Below are 26,871 nucleotides of genomic sequence, written 5' to 3'. Positions count from 1 at the left end.
GAGGTTGCTGTGAGCTGTGTGAGGCCACGGCACACTACTGAGGGCCATAAAGTGAGACTCTGTCTCTACCAAAAAAGAAAAAGAAAAAGAAATCACTTGAGCCCAAGAGTTTGAGGTTGCTGTGAGCTATGACGCCACAGCACTCTATTGAGGGCCACATAATGAGACTGTCCCAAAAAAAGAAAAAATTCTTTCCATTCTCCCTAAGATTTCCAGTGACCCAATCTAAGAGTAGGTAAAAAAACTAGATTTTGGGTGGCACCCACAGTGGGTAAGGTGCTGGCCACATACACCGAGGCTGGTAGGTTTGAACCCAGCCTGGGCCATCTAAAGCAACAATGACAACTGCAACAACAACAAAAAAATAGCAGGGCGCCTATAGTCCCAACTACTTGGGAGGCTGAGGCAAAAGAATTGCTTAAGCCCAAGAGTTTGAGGTTGCTGTGAGCTGTGATGTCACAGCACTCTACCAAGGGTGACACAGTGAGACTCTGACTCAAAAAAACAAACAAAAAAACCCTAGATTTTGTCAGAAAGAAATTTAAAATGATACAAAGATTGGACTACTGATAATGTTAGAGAAAAAAACTATTAATATATAGTCAAAATTTGGACTTCTACAAAATTTAGATGGATCTAATGATTTTATACAAAATCTTGGATAATTTAGAATAGTCCCGCAATTCAAGAACAAGTGATAACTCTATCAATTTAAATGAGGCTGCTCTCATCAGCAGAAAGAGATATACAAGTTGGCCTTTCTGAACCAGATTAAACTTTAAATGAAGTAAGTAAAAATAGTTCAATCTCTGCAAGCTTCTCTTCAAATATACCCCCCAAAATAATGCTAGAACACATAAAATGATTGTATAACATACAACTCAAGAACAATTACAGTGCTAAAATTTTGCAGAGATCAAGAACTATTTACATTAGAATCAAATACATTTCATTTAGTGACAGGAAATGATCACACCATAAGTCCGTAAGAATCCAACACTAGAAGCTGTTTATGTAAGAAGAGAAAGACACACCTGTACTTTTTCTGCTATCAGTCTATCCAGCCAGCCAGTGTCAATTCTATTCAACTGAAAGCTTTCAGTCTCTAACAGCTTGATCAGGTATTCCACTGTAGTTCGGAAGTCGCCCCGAATAGAAAGCTCCTTCAAAGCCACCACCATATTTCTGGGAGAAGAACAGAAGCCGATCTGTTTCAGCAACAAACGTTTTAGTGTTTTTCAATCATTCTAAGGAATTGTTTCATTCCTTTGGAGTCTTAGGAGGAAGAGAGAGAGACAGTTCCAAAAACAAATAAGAGTGTACATGTAAGTATGCTCACTCACATACATTCCAGATAGAAGACTTTACAAGAAGTCAGTAAATTTACGAATTTGATATTACCGCAAGAGCATCAGCAGATACACTTCATCATACAGAGTACAGAACAAATTGTATGTGAACCACACTCAGCTTTCACTTAGTAGGTTTTCAACATTCCATTCATTTATTGCTGGCTAATTAAATTAGGGTATTAATTTCCCTGATCCTTACAACTCATTTATTTTCTTAAGATATATTTTTATCTTTTACCTTATTTATGTATAATTTACATACAATAAAATATTTATCAGGTGTAGAGTTCAATAAATCTTGAAAATGATTTATTTGTTTGTTTACTTATTTGAGGCAAGGTCTCACTCTGTTGCCCAGGCTGGAGTCCAACTGCACAATCACGGTTCATGGTAACCTCAAACTCCTGGGCTTAAGTGAGCCTCCCACTTTAACCTCCCAAGTAGCTGGGACTACAGGCATGTGCCACTATTCCTGGCTAAGTAAAAAAATAATTGTTTTTTGTAGAGATGGGTTCTTGCTATGTTGCCTAGGATGGTCTGGAACTCCTGGCCTCAATCGATCCTCTCACTGATCCTCCTACCTTGGCCTTCCAAAGCAATGGGATTATAGATATGAGATGTCTCACCCACCCTAACACCTTAAAGGTTTTCGCATAAGAGGAAACTGGCTGGGAACAGTCAATGATCAGCCTGACACTATATGTAAGAGTGTTTTTAAGTTGAACTTTAGTTATCTGTGCAACAATTTATTCATTACTTTTATTAATAAAAGTATTCCCAATTAAATGTAAAATGACCCAATTTTATGAAAATTTAAAGTACTATAGGGTTTTCTGTAGATTTATACCCAGTGTGTGCTGGATAGGACAGATACTTAATTCAACAAATATTTACTATGTACCTGACATGCTCAAGACACATACTAGGTTCATAAGTAGGAAAAAAAAGATCCCTTCCAACATATGTAGCAGAATATCATAAATGCCAGTAAAGAGACTTTGCTAAAAGTATAGCTGATATTATGACTATGAGAGGAATAGGAGGTCAGATATTCCCTCAGGTTAAAATATTATTCTGTTCCTCACCCCATTCTCTTCTCGATCTCCTTCTTTGGCCTGACTTATTCCTACACACTCTTTAAGTATCACTTCTAGATGTCACTTCCTTCTGGGAAGCCTTCCCTTAGCTCCTCTAGGCTGAGACAGCTGACTCACCTATATACTCCTCTAACATCCTTAAATAATCCCACTATCACCACACTTAATATATTCTGTTTTAACTGCTTATTCATCTTTCTTACCCTGGATTTGTAAGGTTCTATGAGGACAGAGATCCTATTTTGGTCCTCACTGTATTGCTAGAACCACTATGTAGCAGATATTCAGTAAGTATTTGTTGAATAGAATGAACAAATGAATTGACAGAGGGAAAAGCAAGAATAGGGAATAATAAGTGTAAGGGAGAAGAGGGAAGAAAATTTGAGCAGTATTCAAAGAATAATAAGATTGAAGCAGAGGCTATGAGGACTGGAACTAGTGGCAAATCCATTCACTCAGCCAACATTTACTGAGTTCTTACTTACTATGCTCAGGGGATACAGCAGTGACAGGGTAAGACACAATCTTGTTCTCATGCTAATTAGACTATGATTTATGGGAAATAATTCCAGAAATAGGTTAGTTGGGGTATTTGGGAGAATAAGACTACAAACACCAAGCTAAAGGATATATACCTACTGTAACGAAGAAAGAAGAAACAAAGAAAGCTCTGAATGACAAATGAACTTTTGGCAAAGGTTATCGAGCAGACTTATTGTAGAGACCACATTTTTAATATGCTAAAAGTTAACTAACTAGGTTACCTTTATACTGTAGAGAAATATATAGACCAGATCAGAAGTAAGCAGCAAGGATTCTGTAACAGGTCATAGAACATGTCCCATAGAAAATATACAGTAGTCTGGCAAGTCAGGACTAAAATCTAAATGACAATAGAGGCTAGTCTGGGAAAGTAAATGAGTGAGGCAGACTGAATGGGAGCTGTGTGAACTACAGAATTCATGTTCCATCTGAAAGAAGCAGGCAAACAAAACTTCAGCTAACTTCTCCCAGCTAGGATATAAAACCAATGTTTTCATTATCACCCCATTTTTTAAGAGAAAGAAGAAATCCATATTTTGATTTCAATCTCCCAATTTTTAATATTGACAAATTAAAAGAAAATTAATAGTCTGTGAGCCAATCAAAACACATCTGTTAACTGAGACTGGCCAGGAAGCCACCGATTTGCAAGCCCTAATGTAATAATCCTTTCTCACTTTGGCAGAGCACGACAGACAGTGAAAATAAAAAAGCAAGCAACTTTGTATCAGTGTTTTTTCTAATAACACTGCCTTTTTTTGTGTGGGTTTTTGTTTTGTTTTGGGTTTTGAGACAGAGTCTCACTTTGTCACCCTCGGTAGAGGGTGTCATAGCTCACAGCAACTTCAAACTCTTGGGTTCAAGTGATCCTTTTGCCTCCGCCTCCCAAGTAGCTGGGATTACAGGGGCCTACCATAATGCCCAGCTATTTCTTAGAGACGAGTCTCCCTCTTGCTCAGACTGGTCTCGAATTCCTGAGCTCAGGCAATCCATGTGCCTCAGCCTTATTTTTGTTTTGGGGTTTTTTTTTTTTTTTTTTGCAACACAGTGCAACTCCAAACTCCTGGGCTCTAGTGATCCTCCTGCCCCTGCCTCCTGAGTAGCTGGGACTCCAGGTTCACAGTACCATCCAAGGCTAATTTTTTATTTTTTGTAGAGAAGAGGTCTCACGACCAGGCTACTCCTGAACCCCTGATCTCAAGGAATCCTCTCACCTGGGCTTCCCAAAATGCTGGGATTACAGGTTGTGAGGCACTGCGCCCAGCCGAATAGCACTGATTTACTTTTGAAAAATTCCACTTACAGGGCCGGATGCAGTGGCTGAGGTCTGTAATCCCAGTATTCTGGGAGACCGAGGCAGGGTGAACTGAGTGAGCTCAGGAGTTCAAGACTAGCCTGAGCAAGAGCAAGACCCTGTTTCTAAAAAATAGCCAGGCATTGTGGTAGGCACCTGTAGTCCAGCTACTTGGGAGGCTGAGGCAAGAGAATCACTTCTTGAGCCCAAGAGTTTGAGGTTACTGGTAGCTGTGATACCCCAACACTCTACCAAGGGCAACAAAGAGAGACTTTGTCTCAAAAAATAAAAAAATAAATAAAATTATACTATTTATTTTATGAAAAATTTATAAATTGTCTACATTGCTTATATAAAACTTCAATGGCCAGCTATGGTGGTTCATACCTGTGAACCAGCACTTTGGAAGGCCAGGAGTTTGAGACCAGCCTGGGCAACATAGCAAGATCCTCTCCCCCAACATGAGCCAGACGTAGTAGTACACACCTGGAGTTCTAACTACTCAAGAGGCTGAGGCAGTAGGATTGCTCCAACTCAGGAATTCAAAGTTACAGTGAAATATGATAGATGCACTGCACTTTAGCCTGGTGACAAAATGAGACCCTCTCTCTAAAAATAAAATAAGCAGAACATGGTGGCTCATGCCAAGGTGGATTGCCTGAGCTCATGGATTCGAGACCAGCCTGAGCAAGAGCAAGACCCTGTCTCTAAAAAAATACCTAGGCGTTGTGGAGGGCACCTATATTCCCAGCTACTTGGGAGGCTGAGGCAAGAGAATAGCTTAAGCCCAAGAGTTTGAGGTTGCTGTGAGCTATGACAACATGGCACTCTACTGAGGGCAAAAAAGTAAGGCTCTATCCCCCTTCCAAAATATACATGTATATAAATAAGAGGCCTTAATGTTCTGTAAAGCATTTAACAGTTTATACAAATATAAGTAGCATGAGTGTCAGTATTCTGCTAATCATAAACATTAAATATTGAATCTACATAGCACTTTTGTTTACCTAAAAAGCAGGATCGTAGAAAGATTTATTTATTTATTTTTTTGTAGAGACAGAGTCCCACTTAACTCCCTGAGTAGAGTGCCCTGGCGTCACACAACTCACAGCAACCTCCGACTCCTGGGCAATTCTCTTGCCTCAGCTTCCCAAGTAGCTGGGACTACAGGTGCCCGCCACAACGCCCGGCTATTTTTATTGCAATTTGGCTGGGGCTGGGTTTGAACCCATCGCCCTTGATATATGGGGCCAGCACCCTACCAACTGAGCCACAGGCACCACCCTAGAAAGGTTTGTTTTTGTTTTTGTCTTTGAGACAGAGTCTTAAATCTATTGCCCCAGCTAGAGTGTCCTGGCATCAGCCTAGCTCACAGCAACTTTAAACTTCTGGATTTAAGTGATCTTCCTGCCTCAACCTGCCAAGTAGCTAGGACTACAGGCATCAACCACAATGCTCAGCTAATTTTTCTATTTTTAGTAAAGATGGGGTCTTACTCTTGCTCTGGATAGTCTTGAACTCCTGAGCTAAAGGGATCTTCCTGTCTCAGACTCCCAGAGTGCTAAGATTATAGGGATGAGCCACTGCACCCAGCCAATAAGAGTTCATTTTGAGAGCTTATATGTTTTAGAATATTTATCCAAAATTGAAAACTGAACTGGTTCTTTCTATTTTTTAACTGTTGATTGCCTGTACCAAACATTTAATGCCATTCCTTTGACCTTTGAGAGTTGTACTTTCATTTATTCACAATTATAAGTGGAATTTTTCTTTTTCTTTTTTTTTTTTTGGACACAGAGTCTCACTCAGTCACCCTGGGGTTGAGAGTGCCATGGCATCACAGCTCGCAGCAACCTCAAACTCTTGGGCTCAAGAAGTGAGTAAGCAGAGGTGGCGCCTATGGCTCAGTTGGTCGGGCGCCGGCCCCATATACCGAGGGTGGCGGGTTCAAACCCAGCCCCGGCTGAACTGCAACCAAAAAATAGCCGGGCATTGTGGCGGGCGCCTGTAGTCCCAGCTGCTCGGGAGGCTGAGGCAAGAGAATCGCTTAAGCCCAGGAGTTGGAGGTTGCTGTGAGCTCTATGATGCCATGGCACTCTACCAAGGGCCATGAGGTGAAACTCTGTCTCTACAAAAAAAAAAAAAAAAAAGAAGTGAGTAAGCTATAGTAAACAAAATAGGCATGAGCCACTTGCACCCGGCTAATTTTATTATTTTAAAGGACTATAAGAATATATTATGGTGACCATATAACAATATATTGTTAGTTGAAAACTGCTAAGAGAATAGATTTTTAAGTCTTCTCATCACCAAAAATTGATAAGTACTTGAGGTAATGCATGTAAATAGCTGCATTTAGCCATTCAACAATGTACACATATATCAAACACCAAAAATATATATATCATATAAATTTTACCTGTTAAATTAAAAAAATATATTTTAAGTGATTGTCAGAAGGGTGGGCATGGTGGCTCTCATCTGTAATCCCAGCACTTTGGGAAGCCAAGGCGGGAGGAATGCTTGAGGCCAGGAGTTTGAGATAAAGCCTGGACAACATAGCAACCCCCTATCTCTATAAAAAATTTTAAAAATAGGTGGGTGTGGTGATGCATACCTACAACCCTAGTTACTTAGGAAGCTGAGGCAGGAGGATCACCTCAGAGCCCAGGAATTTAAGCTTCCTGGGTAATAAAGTGAAATTAAGAAAAAAAAAAAAAAGACTATCAGAGATTTAAAACTATGCCTTTATTTCAATGACAAATGATTGATCTTTACCCATTCTTTATTTGATACCAAGCTTTTGGCCAAGAATCTACCTCACCTCAATAACAATATTATTCCGATGGGAAAATATGATACCTTTACAGCATTTTTGAAAAATATTTGAAACCAAAAATACTTGAAGAGGCTTAGAAGAACAAACAGAAAAACATCCTCCAGACACAACAAAATTTAACACAACATGAGTGAAAGTACAGCTAAAGATATATATCTTCAAAGAGGTTGTGCACGTTAGTATCTCTACAGCAGATAAATGATTTCTCTTTCCATTCTCATGGTTTCACTGAGGATTAGCACAAACTTATTTTATAAAACGTAATCAAATGCTATTATACTCACGAAATTGCTTCCTCTCTGTTTTCTCCCCAGGAAAAGCAGTGACCAAACTGAGAGTCAGCAAATTCATGAAGTCCCCCTGCAGCAGCAACACTGAAATAACCCCAGACATTCTTATTGCTGCGGAAATTTAGTTCCTGAACTGTTCCTGAGCTGGGCTTAAAACCCTGTTAGAGAATAATTAATATGAGAGACCATATTATATTTCCAAGGAAGAAAACAAATATATATATTCATTGTTTAGGCTCTATCTTATTCACACACAAAAGCAGAAAAGATGAACAAAAATTATAAAGGTCAAGGCCCAGTGCTACAGACACACTGAAGACTCTATACTGACTACAGTGAGATTAAATGAACAGTGAAGCAGTAATCATTTACTTATCTGTGCTGAGAAATCTCTAAACATTTCCCTTTCCAGATGAAGTCCCAAGAAATTTCAGAAGTATACCCTCAGATACTATCTTAATATTAAAGTTCACAAAGAAAAAAGGTATAAGCCTTTTAAGTGATGGGTTACCTCATCTGGATTTTCACTAGTGATCCGAGCAGCAATAACATGGCCCCTTGGGCAAGGAACATGAGCTGAATTTTCAAAATCAATGGGAGTGTCGCCCCAGGGAGATACCCCATACATCATCCGGATATCTTTGATTCTATATAGAGGGATCCCCATAGCAATCTGAAAAGTAATAAAACACACATCATTCATTTTCCACAGTTACTTTCTTCATAGCATGAAGGCTATCAGATTACCTAAAAGAGTTTTCATTTTTGAAGCCACTACCCAAAACATTACAGCTCTATAGTCTATATATAACTATCAACTCTAAGTTACTTGAAATAGAATATATCACTATGGTTAAGTTGCTAGAAATTTCTCCACTGCTAAAAAAGTCCCTAAATTCAGCTGGGCCCAATGGCTCTTGTCTGTAATTCTGGCTACTCAGGAGGCTTGGGTGGGAGGATTGCTTAAGGCCAGGAGTTGAGGCCACCCTGAGCAACAACATACCAAGTCCCCACTCCAAAAAAAAAAAAAAAGAAAAGAAATTTTTTAGAATTCCTAATGCAACAGACAGGAGTTTACCTCTACTGTCATTTCTCCATCAAGCAATGGGAATAAAAATATCCCAGCAAAGAATAAATGTTTGTAGCTATCCAAGAAGAGACAAGCTTAAAAAGTCTTAATGAAGTCCTAATTATCATCTCTATCCCTGCAAAGCACTGGAGGAAGTAAATAAATCTTTAGTCTTTAATGGGAACCCCCAGGTGCTCCTAATGTGGGCAAAGTATATGTTAGATAAAAATAACATGATAGGCTCAGCACCCTAGCACAGTGGTTACAGCGCCGGCCACACATACGCTGAGGGTGGCGAACCCGCCTCGGGCCAGCTAAACAACAATGACAACTGCAACCAAAAAGTAGTTGGGCATTGTGACGGGCATCTGTAGTCCCAGCTACTTAGGAGAATGAGGCAAGAGAATGGCTTAAGCCCAAGAGTTTGAGGTTGCTGTGACGCCACGGCACTCTACCGAGGACAACATAGTGAAACTGTCTTTAAAAAAAAAAAAAAAGATAACCAAACCTCATCATGAGCTGTTGCTGCTTACCAGAATATTTGAGCTAAGAGAAGACAATAAGATTGACAGCTAGCACTTCACAAATTATAAAAATAAATGTGTGCCACCACAATCTTGCCAGGAGAAATGTGAACCATCACTCTAGTAGAATTACTTCAATAAAAAACACTAGTGAAAATGAGCAGGGAATAATTACAAATTTGAGAAATTTACTATATAATTAAATAATTGAATAAGGCACATTATGTTAAATGTTTATTTCTAAAACATGAAAGTTGGTATCAGATATATCTGTCTAGAAAAGTAATATTTCTATCTTTGTACTACATCAGGAAAACCAACCCATACATATCTATATAACCCATACAGCTTAAGAGAAATGAACATCAGGTCAGATTCAGAGAGGAGGTTCTTTTCTCTTATCAGACACAGGTTAAACAAGTTTTTCTGGTATCTCTGACTTCTCTAGGCTCCTCCTTGAACCTAGATTAATGTGACTCACCTGGAGTTGTGCTGCTGGGAGATTGACATCTGCCACCATCTCTGTACAGGGGTGCTCAACCTGCAGCCGAGGATTCAATTCTAGAAAGTAGAAGCTGCCATCCTGGCTATACAGGTATTCCACAGTCCCAGCGCTCACATACCCAACCATTTTGGCAAGTTTCACCGCACACTCAAAGAAGAAAGACAAGCAGACATAAGTTTTTCACCTTGTCCAACTATTGGATTACTACAGCCTCTTTTTGACTTAACTATTCAGTGTTTATAAGAGTCACCAAAGGTTTTTGGCCATATTGAAGCAAATTTTACCATGTCCGATCATCACACATGAGTGAAAAACTCAATAAAAAACTGAGAGAAAACAGTGTTTTTCACTTTGGATAACAAGCAATTCTACCTCCTCAGACAAAAGTACATGAAGGTGGAAAGGAGAAAGAAAAGGGAAGGGGAAGGAAAGGAAAAAGGAAAGAAAAGGAAAGGAAGAAAAACACAACCAATGGCAGATTCTTCACTGTCCCATACTGTCCAATATTCCCAATATACTCTTCTACCTAGAAACATAGCTGTCTAATTAGAGACTAGATTCCCAACCCCTTTTATAGCTCGTGACTAAGTTTTGACCAAGAGGATATCAGCACTGGTGAGTGATATGCGTAATTCCTAAATCATATTTTGAAAAGAAAATGGCTTATCTTCTACTGCTGGCTTCTTTTCTTCTTATACACCAGAACATGATCATAATAATACAGCCAGTTCTACCATGCAGATGAGAACATACTGAGAATGGCAAAACAAATAGGAAAAACTGAATCCCAAGATGGCCTCAATAGAAATGTCCATCAGCTCTACAAAGCACACCTAGACTATGATGGGAGTCATTTGGGGATCTTTTTATTAGAGCAGCTTAACCTGAACCCTAATCAATACAGAAATTATTAACTGCAGGTAAAATGCTGCTGTTTTAAAAAATTAAAATATGTGATGCCAGTTTAGCAAAAGGGTAAGCCAGGGTAGCAAGGAAACAGATACTACAGGCTAGAAAGCTGGTAACCTTTACTACAATAACTTGGAACACTTATCACACACCAACTAAGCCTTAACAAAAATGATTTGATAGGATCAGAACGTTGAAAAAGCCAACTACTTTTGTATCCCCCCAAACCACAGAAAATGAGATTCTCACCCTGAAGCAAGCCAGCGTCAGAGATCAGATTAAGGGTGCTGCTTTAGTTTCAGCTACCCTCAAAGTAGCCAACACTAAATTGAGAAGAGATGGGCTAAGCATAGAAGCCAGTAAATAAAAGAAGAAAAGTTTCTATATCTAGAAGAAATCTTTGGGTATGGTTAATCCAACCTGAAGCTGATTGGAAACAAATACCCAAGAAGCTTAGTAAGTTTTTGAAGGAATTGTATTTATAAACAAACCATGAGCCTGGCCGTATAGCACACCTGTGATTGATGATTAGAGTAATACTTGAACCCCCAATCCTGTACCAGCAGGAAGTAGGCTGTGAAGTTCTGCCAAAGAAGGCATATTCTTCAAAGCCCAATTCACAGAGAAAAAAATGAATCTGGAAGAATTTCCCAGAGAACAAAGTTAGGTATCTTAAAGAATAACAGACAGTGGATTTACTCCTAAGCAGCAGAATAAGGGGCAGCCAGCAGGACTAATTGAGTGATTACTCTACCAGACTGCAGGGAATTATCACAATTCCTGCCCAGAAGGATCTGATAACTGCTATGGACCAATGATTGTTATGTATTTTTCCTTTTTCCAAATGGGAGTTATCCTATTCCTATTCCTGTAGATTGTGATAGGGAGGTGGGAGAAGCAGTGGAAAAATGACAAAGGGTAGGTAACTTATATTTTAAGCTGGCTGGTGAAAAAACCACACATTCAATGAAGAGGAATGTATATCACCTAAATATCTTGAATCACCTAGAGGTCTAAGATCTCTAAGTAACTAGGAGTAAGTGGATAGGACTTCAGGCTGTCTTCCTTGGGGAAAGGACAACTATGTTCTAAGAATAGGAAAAAGGATAAAGGGTAGCCAGACTGAGGCATAGGCTGTTAAGTGCTCTCTAGCAACTTTACTTCATCCTTTTAGGAATGAAATTTCCTAAATTCTAGTAGAGCTCATGGCCACCCAGTTAGTGACAACAATCTCTAACATCCTCGGCACTAGGTATGTCTGTGTAACTGAATTTTGTCCAATGGAATGTGAGAAGTGGCATGTGGTACTTCCAGATAGCGGTTCTACACACTTGCCTTCCGTGTCCTCTCTCCCCCTCCCACAGGATACAATGTGAACATAATCTGATCAGTTAGCTTAATCATGAAAATGATGACACTGTCCAAGGGCAAAGGTTGATAAACATTTTTGGTAAAAAGCTACATAGTAATCATTTAACTTTGTGGGCTACCTAGTCTCTGTCACAACTACTCAAGTCTGCCATTGTAGCAATAAGGCAGCCATACATAATACATAAATAAATAAAGAACTGTGTTCCAGTAAAATTTTATTTACAAATCAGGCAGTTACCTAACAAATGCAAACAATGTAACCTAATCACTTATACCCTCTTTCTTTAATCTGAAATTAAAGAAAAAATAAAAAACAGGCAGCATGTGAGCAATAAACCTGGATCTTTGGTACCAGCTCATCTCTGAACTATGATGAAAGGAAAGTAGACTTATACACCTATTTTAACCACTATTTGAGGCATCTTTATTACAGCCATTCAAGAATGTATCCTAATACATACATGCCCCATAGGAAACCAGCTGACCATATAATTAACTTGCTTGGAATTCAAACGAAAGAAGAGGTGGAAAATAAATCTCCAATAAAATGAAGACTGGGTCACGATTCAAGAAAAGACTATGCTTAAGACCCCTAAACTACAATTATTTCCAGGGCACCATTCTTGACCCTGAGAAGTTCTTTATATGTGAAAATACAGAATAGATGAACTTTAAAGATACTTAAAAGACTTTCCAAAAAGATAATGGACTTGAACAAATTAACTTCAAGACTGATGATAATCAATACAGACAATAAAATTACCTGCTTCTCACAAATTGGTTTTAAAAATCAAAAAACAACCCCCCCCCAAAAAAAACAGTAAGATTAAAAATCCCAAAACATTTTCTGTTATTCCCAACTCAAAATAGTACACTGATCTTTTAAAAAGTGTTAACTACTTTTAGAGCTTGAAATATCCCTAGATAATTTTCCTAGAAGAACGGCAGAATATTTTTTCTTTTAGAAAAAGGATATAATCATAAGTTGCTAGAACTTAGATCATTAGAATCATTGCTTTAAATTCCATTATTCTCAGACTGGTACCTGAACTGAATAAAAGGTGAAGTGTTCTGTATAAGAAGTAGAAATTAAGATACTACATATTTATTATACACACCTGTTCCATATGTTCAAATACTGCTGGAGTAGCAATAGCAGCAGGTGCCTCTTCAATAATTTTCTGATGTCTGCGCTGTACAGAGCAGTCACGACCAAACAGAGAGATAGCATTGCCATACTGATCTGCTAAGATCTGCACCTCCAGATGACGAGACTGTTTGGCTAGTCTCATTACAAATATAGGAGATCCAGGGACTTCAGCTTGAACCTGTATTAGAAAAAGAAAATAAGACAAATTCTCAAGTGGTAAACATTTTTTCTATCATGATAATAAGCTGCTTTGCTTTCAACAAGTAGATGTCTAGAAGTGTCAGGCACCATGTTAATCAGTAGGAATACAAAAATGAATAAAACATAGCCCATGCCCTCATCTTTAATATCTTAAAGGTGCTGCATTCTTGGTTATATAACCGATATTAATGAATATGAAAACATATAAACATCCAGTGTGTTACAAGGGTAAACAACAAAATATTTGTAAACACACATACATACACATAAATCCCACAACAGGGCAAAGTACTGCCATCCACTCTGTACAACTTGCTCCACACTAGACATGTTCCTGGTTCACGTTACATCATATAAAGTATTGCTGCAGTCAAAGGATTGCAATCTTCAGTTTTGAAGAATATTTTCACTGCGTACAGAATCCTACACTGGTAATTACTTTTTTCAGCACCTCAAAGATGCCCCAACGTGTTCTGGCTTTCACTGTTTCTCTGAGATGTCTAATGTCAGTCTTATTGTTACTGCCTTGAAAGTAATCTTTTCTCTCCAGCTGCTTTACAATTTTCTCTCTTTTATTTTAGTGAGGTGGAGTGGCAGATGTACTCTTATAAGGTTAGGTGTGGTTTTCTTTGTATTTGTCCTGCATAAGGCTGACAGTACTTTTTGAATCTGTGCTTGGTATCTTTTATCAGTTCAAGGAAATTCTTAACCATTGTCTCTTCAAATATAGCTTCTCCTCTATCATTTCTCCAGATATGGCTTCTGCTCCATCATTTCTCCAAATATTGCTTCTGCTCCATTCTTTCTCTTCTCTGAGACTTAAAGTACATTATGTTGAATTATTTCACTATACGCCGTATGTCTTTTATGCTTTGTATCTTTTTTAGTCTGTTTTTCTTCTGTTTTGCTACGTAACAAGTCCCCTCAAAATTCAGTGGTTTACTTAGAGCATCAGCCTTTTATATGCTCATGATGCTGTGGTCATCTGGGCAGTTCTTCTTCGGGTCTTGCGTGTATGTACATATCATCTGGTGGCTTGAGTAAGGCTGATTGGTCTTACATGTCTGATCATTTATGCTGTCTGGTGGATGACAGGTCTAGGGAGCCTCAACTGGAATAGCTCTACTGCATGTGGTCTCTCATCCTCCAGTAGGCTAGACCAGGCTTCTTCAGTGCGGTTTTCCAAGCAAGTGAGAACAGAATCTCTAAGGTCTAGGCTCTAGAACTTACACATTACTTTGGCCATATTCTAATGGTCCAAGGAAGCAACAAGGCCAGCTAAGATTTAAGGGGTGGGGAAATAGATGCCACCTCTGGATGGGAGGAACAGCGAAGTCACATTACATACAGGAATGGGAGGAGTTATTGTGGCCATCTCTCCAAACAACCTACTATGATCTACCCTCTGGCCACAATAATTCACATACCTCCCACATGCAAAATAGACTCACCCCCTCCCAAGACCCCCAAAGTCTCATCCAATCATGGCATCAGGCTTGACGTCCATTTTCTCATGATTTCATGTCCCGATGAAAATGTGCTTCCTTGGGTGCAGCTCCTCAGTTACAGTTTTTCTTGATCCAAATACCTGGGAACTAAAAAAACAAGTTATCTGCCCCAACACTCCCAGTATTTAATGATGAGATTGGAAGAGGATAACAGAAAATGAGACTTCTGTTTAAAGAGGGGAGGATGGGAAGAGAGATGGGAGGACTATAGTAGTCACTGGTCCATGGCAATTCTGAAATCCAAATAGGTACATGTTATCAGGTTTCCTTATTCCAGGGGTAGGCAATTTTTTTTTTTTAATTAGGGTCTAGTTCTACTCTTTATGAGTAGGTCCCTGATCCATATTCCCCTCTACACTTAGCTCTGCCCTCTCAGTTCCTGAACTCCACTCTGTGAGAAATTTCTCTTTTTTTTTTTTTTTTTGAGATAGAGTCTCACTATGTCACCCTTGGTAGTGTCATGGTATCACAGCTCACACCAACCTCAAACTCTTGGGCTCAAGCGATTCTCCTACCTCAGCCTCCCAAGTAGCTGGGACTATAGGCACCCGCCACAAAGCCCAGCTATTTTTTTTTTTTTTTTTTAGGTTGTAGTTGTCATTGTCGTTTGACAGGCCCAGGCTAGATTCGAACCTGCCAGCTCCAGTGTATATGGCCGGTGCCCTAGCCGCTGAGCTACAAGTGCCAAGCCAACAGAAATTTCTCTTTTTATTAGAAATGACTGATGTTTTCAGCTGAATACCTCTCTCGGTCTGTTTCATGCCTATGAAAAATAAAAGGCCCAGAGGGTTCTTTTCATTTTGAACTGTTTCTGGCCCTCTTAGTCGCTTTGGTCCATTTATCAACACATGTCTCTTGACAACTCTGTGGATTTCCTATGAATCATATTGGGGTTCACTGCTTACCCCAAAAGCCACATCAATAGCTCACTTCTGCATAGATCTCTCTATACTTTGGGCATGTTAGGTTACAGAAGACAATGCCCTTAAAAGTTTTAGAAGTACATTTTCCTAGCTGAGGGGGTAATCTACCAGGTATTGCATTAAATGTTTCTGAGATCTTAAAGTCATAGGTACTTCTGACTTTGTCTTTACTCTAAGACATTTTTACTTTACAAATCTTTTGCCAGCTGGTGAGACTAGGAATGAGAAGTAGTTCTACTTAGAAACCTAACAAGTTATGGATCCTTCACATTTCTACTAAACTCTGCTTGCCAACCAAGTATTTTCTGTAGCTCATCTCTCTTGTATAGTTTCTTAGCATAAACAACTAGAAACACTCAACAGATACTTTCAATACTTTGAAAGTACTAGAGACCTACTTTACCAAATCCATGATGTCATTAGATATATTCTCTCTCTTCCATGTTACCCCAGAGAATATTTTTTCAAACTGTTCAATCATTAAAGAATAGGGGCTATCTTTTTTCCAGGATCCAATAACATCATTATTCCTGCCTCCACTATCAGTTTGTTCTTCATTAACATACTCACCACTTTTCTAGCCTCTAACTATAAGCTAATTTCAAAGCCACATGTTTTACTTTTCTGTTATGGCAGTATCATACCCAGAACTAGTGACTTGGGACAGGAAATCATTTTGTTTTTTTTTAGCTCATGATTCTGTGGATCAACATTTTGACCTGGGCTCAGTTGGGAAGTTCTGCTGGGTTTGCTTGAAGTTACTTGTACATCTACAGTTGTCTAGAAGCCCAATGGGGTTGTATGATCTAAGATGGTCTCACTTACGTGTCTCAAATATGGTGCTGTCAGCTAGTGGGAGTAGGAGGCCTTACCTGGGACAACTCATTTCTGTTTCATGTGACCTCTCTTTCTCCAGCAGGCTAGAGCAGGCTCCTCACAAGGCAATCTGAGGTCTCATTCAAAGAGGGCAAGGGCAGAAACTACAAAACCACTTGCAGTTTAGGCTTTAGAATTTGTATACCATTTCTGCCATATTGCATTGGTCAAAACAAGTCACAAAGCCAGCTGAAACTCAGGGGTGAGAAAAAAGACTCTACTCCTTGGTAGGAGGAGCTGCAAAATCATACTGTATAGGTACATGGAGATGGGAGGAGGTATCATGGTCATCTCTGCAAATAATCTCTCCCATTTCCCTTTATATTTTTCATCCTTCTGTCTCTCTTCATACTTTAGTCTGAATTTTCTTCTGATCTATCTTCCAGTACTAATCCTCTCTTCAGCTATATCTAAAATGCTATTAAACACCTATATTGACTTCTTAATTTTAGTTATTACATTTTCAGTTCTAGAATCACTTGTTTCTTCTTTATGACATCCAGTTCTATGCCAAAAGTCTCAAAATCTTGTCCTTAATTTTCTTCAGTAAATTAAACATAGTTGCTTTTTTTTTTTTTTTTTTTGTAGAGACAGAGTTTCACTTTATGGCCCTTGGTAGAGTGCCATGGCATCACACAGCTCACAGCAACCTCCAACTCCTGGGCTTAAACGATTCTCTTGCCTCAGCCTCCCGAGTAGCTGGGACTACAGGCGCCTTCCCACAATGCCCGGCTATTTTTTGGTTGCAGTTCAGCCGGGGCCGGGTTTGAACCTGCCACCCTTGGTATATGGGGCCAGCGCCTTACCGACTGAGCCTAAACATAGTTGCTTTAAAGTACTTATCGGATAGTTCCATTATCTAAAAGCTCTGCGGGTCTGTTTCTAGTGACTTTCGCTTTTCTTGTTTTTTAATCATCCAATTGGATGCTTAATATGCCACATGAAAAAATAATAGAAATAATTTGAAGCTCTATATGTTATCCTTCTCTGGAGAGGATTGACATTTGCTTTCTCCAGGTGGCTAAGGGCATTGATCAGAGTGTGAGTGTTTTAAAGCTGAGCTTTAGACCCTGAGAGGGCTGGTCTATTTTCCGTTCACCCTCTCTCCTACAGAATAACCCTTCAGGATCCTAACTAAACTGTGAGAGGTTTCCCAGGGCACCCTTCCTCCACAAGCCCTGAAAGTCTAAATTTCATCCTTTCAGTCTTTTAAGACTATTGAAAACTAATCAGCTTTTCTGCTGCTGCTTCTTTAACTAGAAGATATCTGTAGAGGAAAAATGACCTCAAATACCAGGAACATCTCTCTGAATTTTATTTTCTTCTATATATTAGCCCCAAAATTATTCTCTGCATTGAAAAGTCTACAATGATTACAAAAAAAAAAAAAAAGATCTGGTCCAGTTTTCCTAGTTTGTTCTCAATGGGAGGATAGGATGGAGTTATTTAACTAACCAGTACTAGAACTTAAAAACTTTCACATAAAACTTTTCTCTTTGTATTCCAGACTCATTCTATTTGATTCCATAGTAATAAAGAGTTTTGAAATGTTGGTAGGAGTGGACATTAATTAACATGCTTTATATTTTTTATTTTGTTTCTAAGAACAAAAGCCTTTTCTATAGATTCCATAAGGCACTGATCTAAACTATGAAATTAGAATTTACATAAGACAAGTTAAAATTAAAAAAAAAAACCTGAGTGATATTTAACTTCTTAATGTTTAAAATAAGATAATACAGCAAGGCAATACCTTTATTGCTTTCCTTTCCTAGTATAGATACTCAGTGACTTATGATGGAGTTATAATCCAATAAACCCATGATAAATTGGAAAATTTGAATCCTAAAAATACATTTAATACACCTACTCTGTCAAATCATAGGGTATCCTTGTTTACCTCACACATGCTTAAGAACACTTTTATTAGCCTACAGTTGGGCAAAATTATCTAACGTGAAGCCTATCTTATAATAAAGTATTAAATATCACATATAATTTACTGAATACTATACTGAAAGTGAAAAACAGAATAGCTATGTAGGTACTTGAAGTATGATTTCTACTGAATGTATATTGGTTTTGCACCACTGTAAATTCCAAAAACTTGTAAGTTGAACCATTTTAAGTTTACGATCAACTGTACATCAAATCATGGAAGACTCAAGCCATAGTTTTTCCCTCTAGTTTATGAAAGTAAAGCAACAAGTTCACTGCTGAATGGTTTGAAACTGTTTGAAAGCAAATAAAAGGTAGAACAGGGCAGCACCTGTGGCTCAGTGAGTAGGGCGCCGGCCCCATATACCGAGGGTGGCAGGATTGAACCTGGCCCCAGTCAAACTGCAACAAAAAAAATAGCCGGGCGTTGTGGTGGCTAACTGTAGTCCCAGCTACTTGGGAGGCTGAGGCAAAAGAATCACCTAAGCCCAAAAGCTGGAGGTTGCTGTGAGTTGTGACGCCATGGCACTGTACCAAGGGCGACAAAGTGAGACTCTGTCTCTTAAAAAAAAAAATGGTAGAATAAGACGCTAGTAAGAGATAGTGCAAAGTAGAAGATGGTGAGAAAACCAAGAAAAAGAAGGAAGCTAGGAGAGTGATAAGGCCACACCTGTGTCCTAATTTTTCTTTTTCTTACACATGTTTTGCTCAGTATTGGTAGAAGAAAAGAAGAAGTGAGTCAAGTCGGTAAGGGTAACTCTGAGGGCAGAACAGAAGAGACCCCTGTCTCTTTTTCCTCCTTCTGTTTAAGGTTCTAAAAAGGCATCATTTCTGTGGCTATTTCTACAACCAATATAAACTATGGCCACATCAACTTAGCTTCAAAGAAGAAAGGTAAGGTAGAAAGACACTCCAGCCACTCTCAGTTCTAATATAATGTGAGTCTTCCATAGGGTTCCTGTGCCAGGGTGTGGTGGCCATGCAGAACAAGCTAGGGTGCAGACTGCTGGGCCAGCAGGTAGATAGGAAACATGGTGGAAATTCAGAGGCCAATTTGAACTGAAGTACGATAAAGCAAATCAGAGAGCCTGGGCCTAAGTAATCCAAGAGCAACCAGATCAATATCGTATCACCATACCACACACTTTATCTATGACGTCAACAGAACAGGGTACAAAAATGTAGAATGACATTAATTCTTCCTTGCTATTATAAGATTCTATGAGTCACATGTACCATGAAGGGAAGCTCTATCTGAGAAACTGAGCATGTTTATATATGACAGAAAAACTCTGCTATTTGAATTAACTAATTAAAACTTGAATTGAACAACTCTAACTCCCCCCCCCCACTAACAAGGAGGTAAAGACTAGAAAGACAGACTAATTATAGGCCAACTTAAAAATTAAATACTTACTGAATATCTAAATTATGAGTTACATCATGTATCTCTGATATACATGTTGGTTCAAACAAACAAAATATAGCTTGTACTCTACCTGTCTAAAAAGGTTAGGGAAGTCATCTGCATTATTGACTTTTCTGATTCCTTTCCCTCCTCCTCCTTCTGAGGCCTTGATCATTACTGGATATCCAACTTCCTCTGCTGCCTTCAAGAAGAGAGAAAAAAATAGGACAAAGCATTATTAGTAAAGATGGAAAAAACTGGCATTTCTCTCTTTATGAATGCAGTCAAGTAGTAAGTCTGCAAGTAATAAAATAGAAAAATCTTCAGGATATACTATTAGGTCAAACAATATTTGTAGTATTGGGCTCAACCAAAAGAAATTGCCTCTTTTGTAGGTTAAAAATGGTTGTATACCCAAGAGTTGGAGGTTGCTGTGGGCTGTGATGCCACAGCCCTCTACTGAAGGAGACAGAGTGAGACTCTGTCTCAAAAAAAAAAAAAAAAAAAAAGGTTGTATATTGGCAATTTCATGTCGTTCAATCTAAAATAATCCACATGGGTCAGAAACAAAATGAACATGTCTTTACGTACAATTATATATGCATTCATATATTCACATTATAATAAATACAAAGAAATGAAAATTTATAGAAGAAAAATGGATATAAACTTTCACTTTTACTATATATATTTCTATACTGTTGGAATTTTTTCCTTATGGTATGGAGTTATCCATGTATTAGTACAAATTTAAAAATATATATATTAGTAGCTGCGCATGGTGCCTCACGTCTATACTCCTAGCACTTTGGGAGGCAGTGTGTATGTGTGGGGGGGTGGCGCGTGTCTCCTGAGCTCAAGACTTTGAAACCAGCCTGACCAAGAAGGAGACTCTGTCTCTACTAAAAATAGAAATATTAGCCAGGTATAGTGGCAGGCACCTGTAATCCCAACTACTTGAGAGGCTAAGACAACAAGATCACTTGAGCCCAAGAATTTGAGATTGCTGTGAGCTATGACACCATGGCACTCTACAAGGGCAACAAAGTGAGACTGTCTCAAAAGAAAAAAAAAATTATATAGAATACTATGCAGTTATTAGAACGGTAGCCATTATAAGTAATAACATAGAAAATCTCATTAATTTAATATAATCCAAATTATACTGTTAAGGCAGAAAACAAACTGGGGAAAAGATAATGAAAACTTAAAAATAACCAAGACATTTATTTGTCAAAATATTCCAGTCTATTAAAGGTTTTGCTATATTTATAAGATTTTTTTTTTTTTTTTTTGTAGAGACAGTTTCACTTTATTGCCCTTGGTAGAGTGCCGAGGCGCCACACAGCTCACAGCAACCTCCAACTCCTAGGCTTAGGCGATTCTCCTGCCTCAGCCTCCCAAGTAGCTGGGACTACAGGCTCCTGCCACAACGCCCGGCTATTTTTTTGTTGCAGTTTGGCCAGGGCTGGGTTTGAACCCGCCACCCTCGGTATATGGGGCCGGTGCCCTGCTCACTGAGCCACAGGCGCCGCCCATAAGAATTTTTTTTTAAATGTGTCACTAGGCTTGGCACCTGTAGCTCAGCGGCTCGGGCACCAGCCACATACACTGGAGTTGGCAGGTTTGAATACAGCCCGAGACTGCCAAACCACAAGCCAAAAAATAGCCGGGCGTTGTGATGGGCGCCTGTAGTCCCAGCTACTTGGGAGGCTAAAGCAAAAGAATCACTTAAGCCGAAGAGTTTGAGGTTACTGTGAGCCGTAATACCATGGCATTCTATCCAGGACAATAGCTTGAGACTCTGTCTCAAAAAAAAAAAGAAAAGTGTCACTAAAAAAAACCATTTTGGATTTTAATTTGCATCAGTAGATTAAAAATGAAAATCTTATAATCTTATCTCTTCTAAAGTTTCCTTAAAACAGGAATTTTAGTTAACAAGCAAAATAGCTAGTTCTTTACAAACGGCTTCTACTCTTTCATGAGTTATAGCAAATGGAATAAGGCATTTGCAATTCAATTAGAAGTATTAATTCTTCTTATTAAGGGGATTACATGATGCTTAACTTGAAATGCAAACAATATGGCAAAAAAGATTCAGCACTCTTCCTGAATTTATAACATACTAATCAAACTCAAGTAGTATATTTTTCTAGAATAGCCTCTTTCATCATCTACCTGGAAGCATAACTGACACTTTCAACTAATTATAAAGTGAAAAGGGAACAAACTAGAGAGAACTATAAGGAAAGAAAAGGTAATATTGAGGAAAGGATCTCCTTTCACTTAGTTCATTTTTCTGCACAGATGGACAATAATCAGTGTAACACTTTCAGCCTAAATCAACTCACTTCCTCACTCCTTACCAAGGGAAAAAGAATAAATTTTATATGATTGGTAAATTTGGAAGGAGTAACTAAGCACATAAAGCTCAACCTCTTCCCTTCTGTGATCAACCCACTGCACAGAATATACACTTTGTCAGCTCTCAGCCATACAATAAATTGGTGAAAGTTCTCTCTCTACAGAAGGAAGTTTGTGGTTATTCAGCAGTGTCAGTAACCAGTGGGTGATTGTTTTAACTGTGGTGTTCAGATTACAAATCTGATTGTTGCTACACAGTTAAGCCATTTTCACCAACATCTCTATAACAAAGCTATCTGACTGAGCTTCTTGGTTCTGAACTCAAGCAGGGGAAAAGTGTGTTGTTTGCTGGCCCTCTCTCACACACCAATAGGCAACAGAGAGGAAGAATCGCCACCTCCTCAAAACTCTAAGAAATGTTTTGTCCAGGTGAACAGCCTATTTCAAAATGAATTTAAATTGTTTAAATTTAAAGTCACTTCTGGCTCGGCACCTGTAGCTCAGCGGCTAGGGAGCCAGCCACATACACTGGAGCTGGCAGGTTCGAATCCAGCCCAGGCCTGCCAAATAACAATGGCAACTACAACCAAAAAATAGCCAGGTGTTGTGGCAGGCGCCTGCAATCCCAACTACTTGGGAGGCTGAGGCAAGAGAATTACTTCAGCCCAAAAGTTGGAGGTTGCTGAGCTGTGACGCCACGGCACTCTACCAAGGGCGACATAGTGAGACTCTGTCTCAAAAAATAAATAAATAAAAAAAATAAAGTCACTTCCTAGCAGGGCACTATGGCTCATTCCTGTAATCCCATCACTTTGGGAGGATGAGATAGGAGATCACTTGAGGCCGGGATGAGCAACACAGCAAGAACACAACTCTACAAAAAACAAAAAATAAATAAAAATATATCAAAAAATTAATTCACTTCCTCACTCTATACACCTCCTGCTCTTACAACCTTAATGCCATCATGGGTATATATCATGAATCAGGATTCAAACTCCCTACATTTGTGACTATAATTGGTGAATTAAAAGGCATCACACTCCCTGGAATTAATAACCTACCTTCAGCCCATCATCTACATCTTTCACATAACCTTTTTCATATAGTTCCTGAGGAACATTTAAGATACGTTTTGAAAAATCATTTTCCTGCCAGTCCACCCGAAGACCTGCAATAGACAACAGTAACTTAGATCAGTTACAAGAGCTTCTCCTCTTGTCAATTTTCCATTATACCTTCTTTACAATGCTATTGTATTTATCCAAAACTGGATAGGGTAGATGTGACAGAGAAAGATGCTAAAACCCTGCTCAGTCCTTCAGGTTAATAGCATTTAGCCAAGGCATGACCTGGTAACTTGAGTTCTTATGCTTGAAAAAGCCAATAGAGGGCGGTGCCTGTGGCTCAGTCGGTGGGGCGCTGGCCCCATATACCGAGGGTGGTGGGTTCAAACCTGGCCCCGGCCAAACTGCAACCAAAAAATAGCCGGGTGTTGTGGCGGGCGCCTGTAGTCCCGGCTGCTCGGGAGGCTGAGGCAAGAGAATAGCTTGAGCCCAGGAGTTGGAGGTTGCTGTGAGCTGTGTGAAGCCACGGCACTCTACCGAGGGCCATGGAGTGAGACTCTGTCTCTACAGAAAAAAAAAAAAAAGAAAAGAAAAAGCCAACAGAGCTAACAGGGACCAACTTATGAAAGTATAAGAACACATAAAACTTGAAAGTTAAAAAAAAAAAAAAAAGGCATGGGAGACTTCTCACAGCAACCCGGCAGGCAAAATACCTTGGATTTGTGTGTTTAATCCTGCTCTAGGGCCAGAGGTCTGGGAAATAATTCAATCTTTATGAGCCCTTGGAAATGGCAATGGTGGTTTTATTGGCCTCAGTAGAGTCATGACTCCACACTCCCTGAATGTCACTATGCTCAGCCACAAGGGAAACACTATAACCTCTCCATTCAAACCAGAACAAATTCAATATTTTATTTTAAACTATTTGACCTAGCAGGTCTGGAGAGGACATTGCAATACCCCAGAGAGCCAGAGTAACAAGGATTCAAATCTGTTCACCCTCAAGACAATGGTCATTCTCATTTAACCCAGGTTTTAGTATATGTCTGCTCCTAGTGCATAAATATTTTGAAAATGGAAGCTTGTATTGTTATCAGCTATAATAATTCACATGACACTCTTTAAAGAATTTGTCAAGAGCAAATCACTTATTAAAAATTTTCATCCTTCACTATTCCTAGAAAAAAGGTTGATTACTGACCTCATTTGGTACATCAAGGGCAACTGAGGTTGAATGGTATTAAATAGCGAAAGCAAATCATCAATAGATTGTGGGCTGACATCAAGAAAACACTGGCAGGGCAGTGCCCGTAGCTGAGTGGGTAGCATGGCAGCCACATACACTGAGGCTGGCAAGTTCGAACCCAACCTGGGCCACCTAACAGCAATGACAACTGCAACAAAAAAATAGCCAGGCATTGTGGCAGGCACCTATAGTCCCAGCTACTTGGGAGGCAAGAGAATCTCTTAAGCCCAAGAGTTGGAGGTTGCTGTGAGCTGTGATGTCACAGCACTCTACCGTAGGTGACATAGTCAGACTGTGTCTCAAAAGAGACAGAGTTCTTATGCTTGAAAAAGCCAAAAGAGCTAACAGGGACCAACTTACAAAAGTACAAGGATACATAAAGCTTTAAAAAAAAAGCACAGCAGACTTCTCACAGCAACTCAGCAGGCAAAATACCTTTGATTCCTGCAACTCTGGAAGGTAAACATTTGATTAAGTGGGTTTTATGTTCTTCATAGTGACCCACCCCAGCAGGTCCAAGAGCCTAATTCCACCCAGGAAGATCACCTTTGAGGAAAAAAAGTCTAGCCAACCCAGAAAAGATCTGAACCCACAGAACCACGTGTTTTCCCACAGTTTCTCCAAATTAAGTCCCATAATCACTCCAGACTACAGTTTAGCATCTGTGTACCTGACACTAATTTAATTCCTAAGACATAGTAAAAATTAGAAGTGTATTAATTATGCCAAGAGTTACAAGGTACCATTAATCAATAAGAGTTCCATTTCTTGTCAAATATCACAATATATTTTAAACAAAATTAATCCCTAAGCCATAGTCCAAATTTTCCTATAAGCTTTCCAGCACTTCAAAATACAAACAAGAAATAACTTCTTACCACTACCACTCCAGGGAAGAGTTGGGATACCAGCAGTTTGAGCCACTATAGATGATGCAATCTTATCCCCCAAAGCCCACATGGCCTGGCTTGGAGGGCCTAAAAACAAAGCAAGAGAAGAACCCTGACTATAACATTTTGGTTTTATTTATGACACATTTATTCTTTGTATTATATTATTAACCTATTTGTCTTGCTCCCCCATCCCATATCATGGAAATTATAAACTTGATTTTAAGGCTTACTGTGCTTTGACAAATCTTTGTAGCATTTATTTATTTATTTATTTATTTTTATTTTTTTGAGACAGAGACACAAGCTGTCCCCCTGATAGAGTGCCGTAGCATCATAGCTCACAGCAACCTCCAACTCGGGCTTAAGCCATCCTCTTGCCTCAGTTTCTCTATTTTTAGTAGAAATGGGGACTTGCTTTTTGCTCAGGCTGGTCTCGAACTTATGAGCTCAAGCAATCCACCCACCTCGACCTCCCAGAGTACTAGGATTACAGGCACGAGCCACCACACCCAGCCCTTTGTAGCATTTATAAAACCTAACATTGCAAGCTTCTTGTGAACAGTGAGAGAGCTCAACATATGTAAATATATATTGAATTTTAAAAAAAGGAAATTTATCTTTAATGAAGTTTACAAAGCATATTCTTCATTGTAGGTCTCTGAGACAGAGAGAAAAACACTTTGAACCATATAACCTCTATTTTTTTTCTCTGCCACAATGACAGCAGAAAAATCAGAAGAAATATCTCTCTTCCATAGGAATATATAAGCTTAAATGTGAAGGCATTGATTCATATTTAAGGGTACATTGCCAGGGTATCCTAAGCATTCACTTATCTTCACTATCTAAAAACATGCTTTCCTAAGCAAAGTAGCAAAGTTTTAAAAGTTCAGTGTTTGGCAGCTACAGCCTTCTTCATACCTCATGGGCAAGGACACAAGGACAGAAAATATAATCAAGATGACATGAGATATGCAGGGTGTAAGAAAAAAAGGGAGGAGAAAAAGAAATGGTTACTCTGAGACTTTAATATTAATTAATTTTTTTTTAAAAAAGAGCTCAGTTCGGGCGGCGCCTGTGGCTCAGTGAGTAGGGCGCCAGCCCCATATGCCGAGGGTGGCGGGTTCAAACCCAGCCCCGGCCAAACTGCAACAAAAAAAAAAATAGCCGGGCGTTGTGGCGGGCGCCTGTAGTCCCAGCTGCTCGGGAGGCTGAGGCAAGAGAATCGCGTAAGCCCAAGAGTTAGAGGTTGCTGTGAGCCGTGTGACGCCACAGCACTCTACCCGAGGGCAGTACAGTGAGACTCTGTCTCTACAAAAAAAAAAAAAAAATAGCCGGGCGTTGTGGCGGGCGCCTGTAGTCCCAGCTGCTCGGGAGTCTGAGGCAAGAGAATCGCGTAAGCCCAAAAGTTAGAGGTTGCTGTGAGCCGTGTGACGCCACGGCACTCTACCAGAGGGCGGTACAGTGAGACTCTGTCTCTACAAAAAAAAAAAAAAAAAAAAAG

The 26,871-nt window shown here is 39.3% G+C and overlaps 1 protein-coding gene across 9 annotated transcripts in view; it reads right to left on the bottom strand.

Annotated features, from left to right (window-relative positions):
* ACACA (acetyl-CoA carboxylase alpha) overlaps positions 1–26,871 on the bottom strand; it is a 338,844-nt gene that overhangs the window by 174,305 nt on the left and 137,668 nt on the right. For all 9 annotated transcript variants that reach the window (XM_053570250.1, XM_053570252.1, XM_053570251.1 and 6 more), the window contains 8 exons: positions 25,353–25,451; positions 23,226–23,332; positions 19,889–19,999; positions 12,912–13,121; positions 9,490–9,660; positions 7,927–8,088; positions 7,410–7,573; positions 1,035–1,185 (listed from right to left, as the gene is read on the bottom strand). In XM_053570250.1, coding sequence (XP_053426225.1) covers positions 1,035–1,185; positions 7,410–7,573; positions 7,927–8,088; positions 9,490–9,660; positions 12,912–13,121; positions 19,889–19,999; positions 23,226–23,332; positions 25,353–25,451 — 1,175 coding nt within the window. The remainder of the gene's footprint in view (positions 1–1,034; positions 1,186–7,409; positions 7,574–7,926; positions 8,089–9,489; positions 9,661–12,911; positions 13,122–19,888; positions 20,000–23,225; positions 23,333–25,352; positions 25,452–26,871) is intronic.

The sequence above is a fragment of the Nycticebus coucang genome, chromosome 18 (assembly GCF_027406575.1).
Source record: "Nycticebus coucang isolate mNycCou1 chromosome 18, mNycCou1.pri, whole genome shotgun sequence".
Classification (NCBI taxonomy): Eukaryota; Metazoa; Chordata; class Mammalia; order Primates; family Lorisidae; genus Nycticebus; species Nycticebus coucang.
The sequence above is the reverse complement of the archived record's forward strand: the minus strand, read 5'-3'. Positions and strand labels throughout refer to the sequence as shown.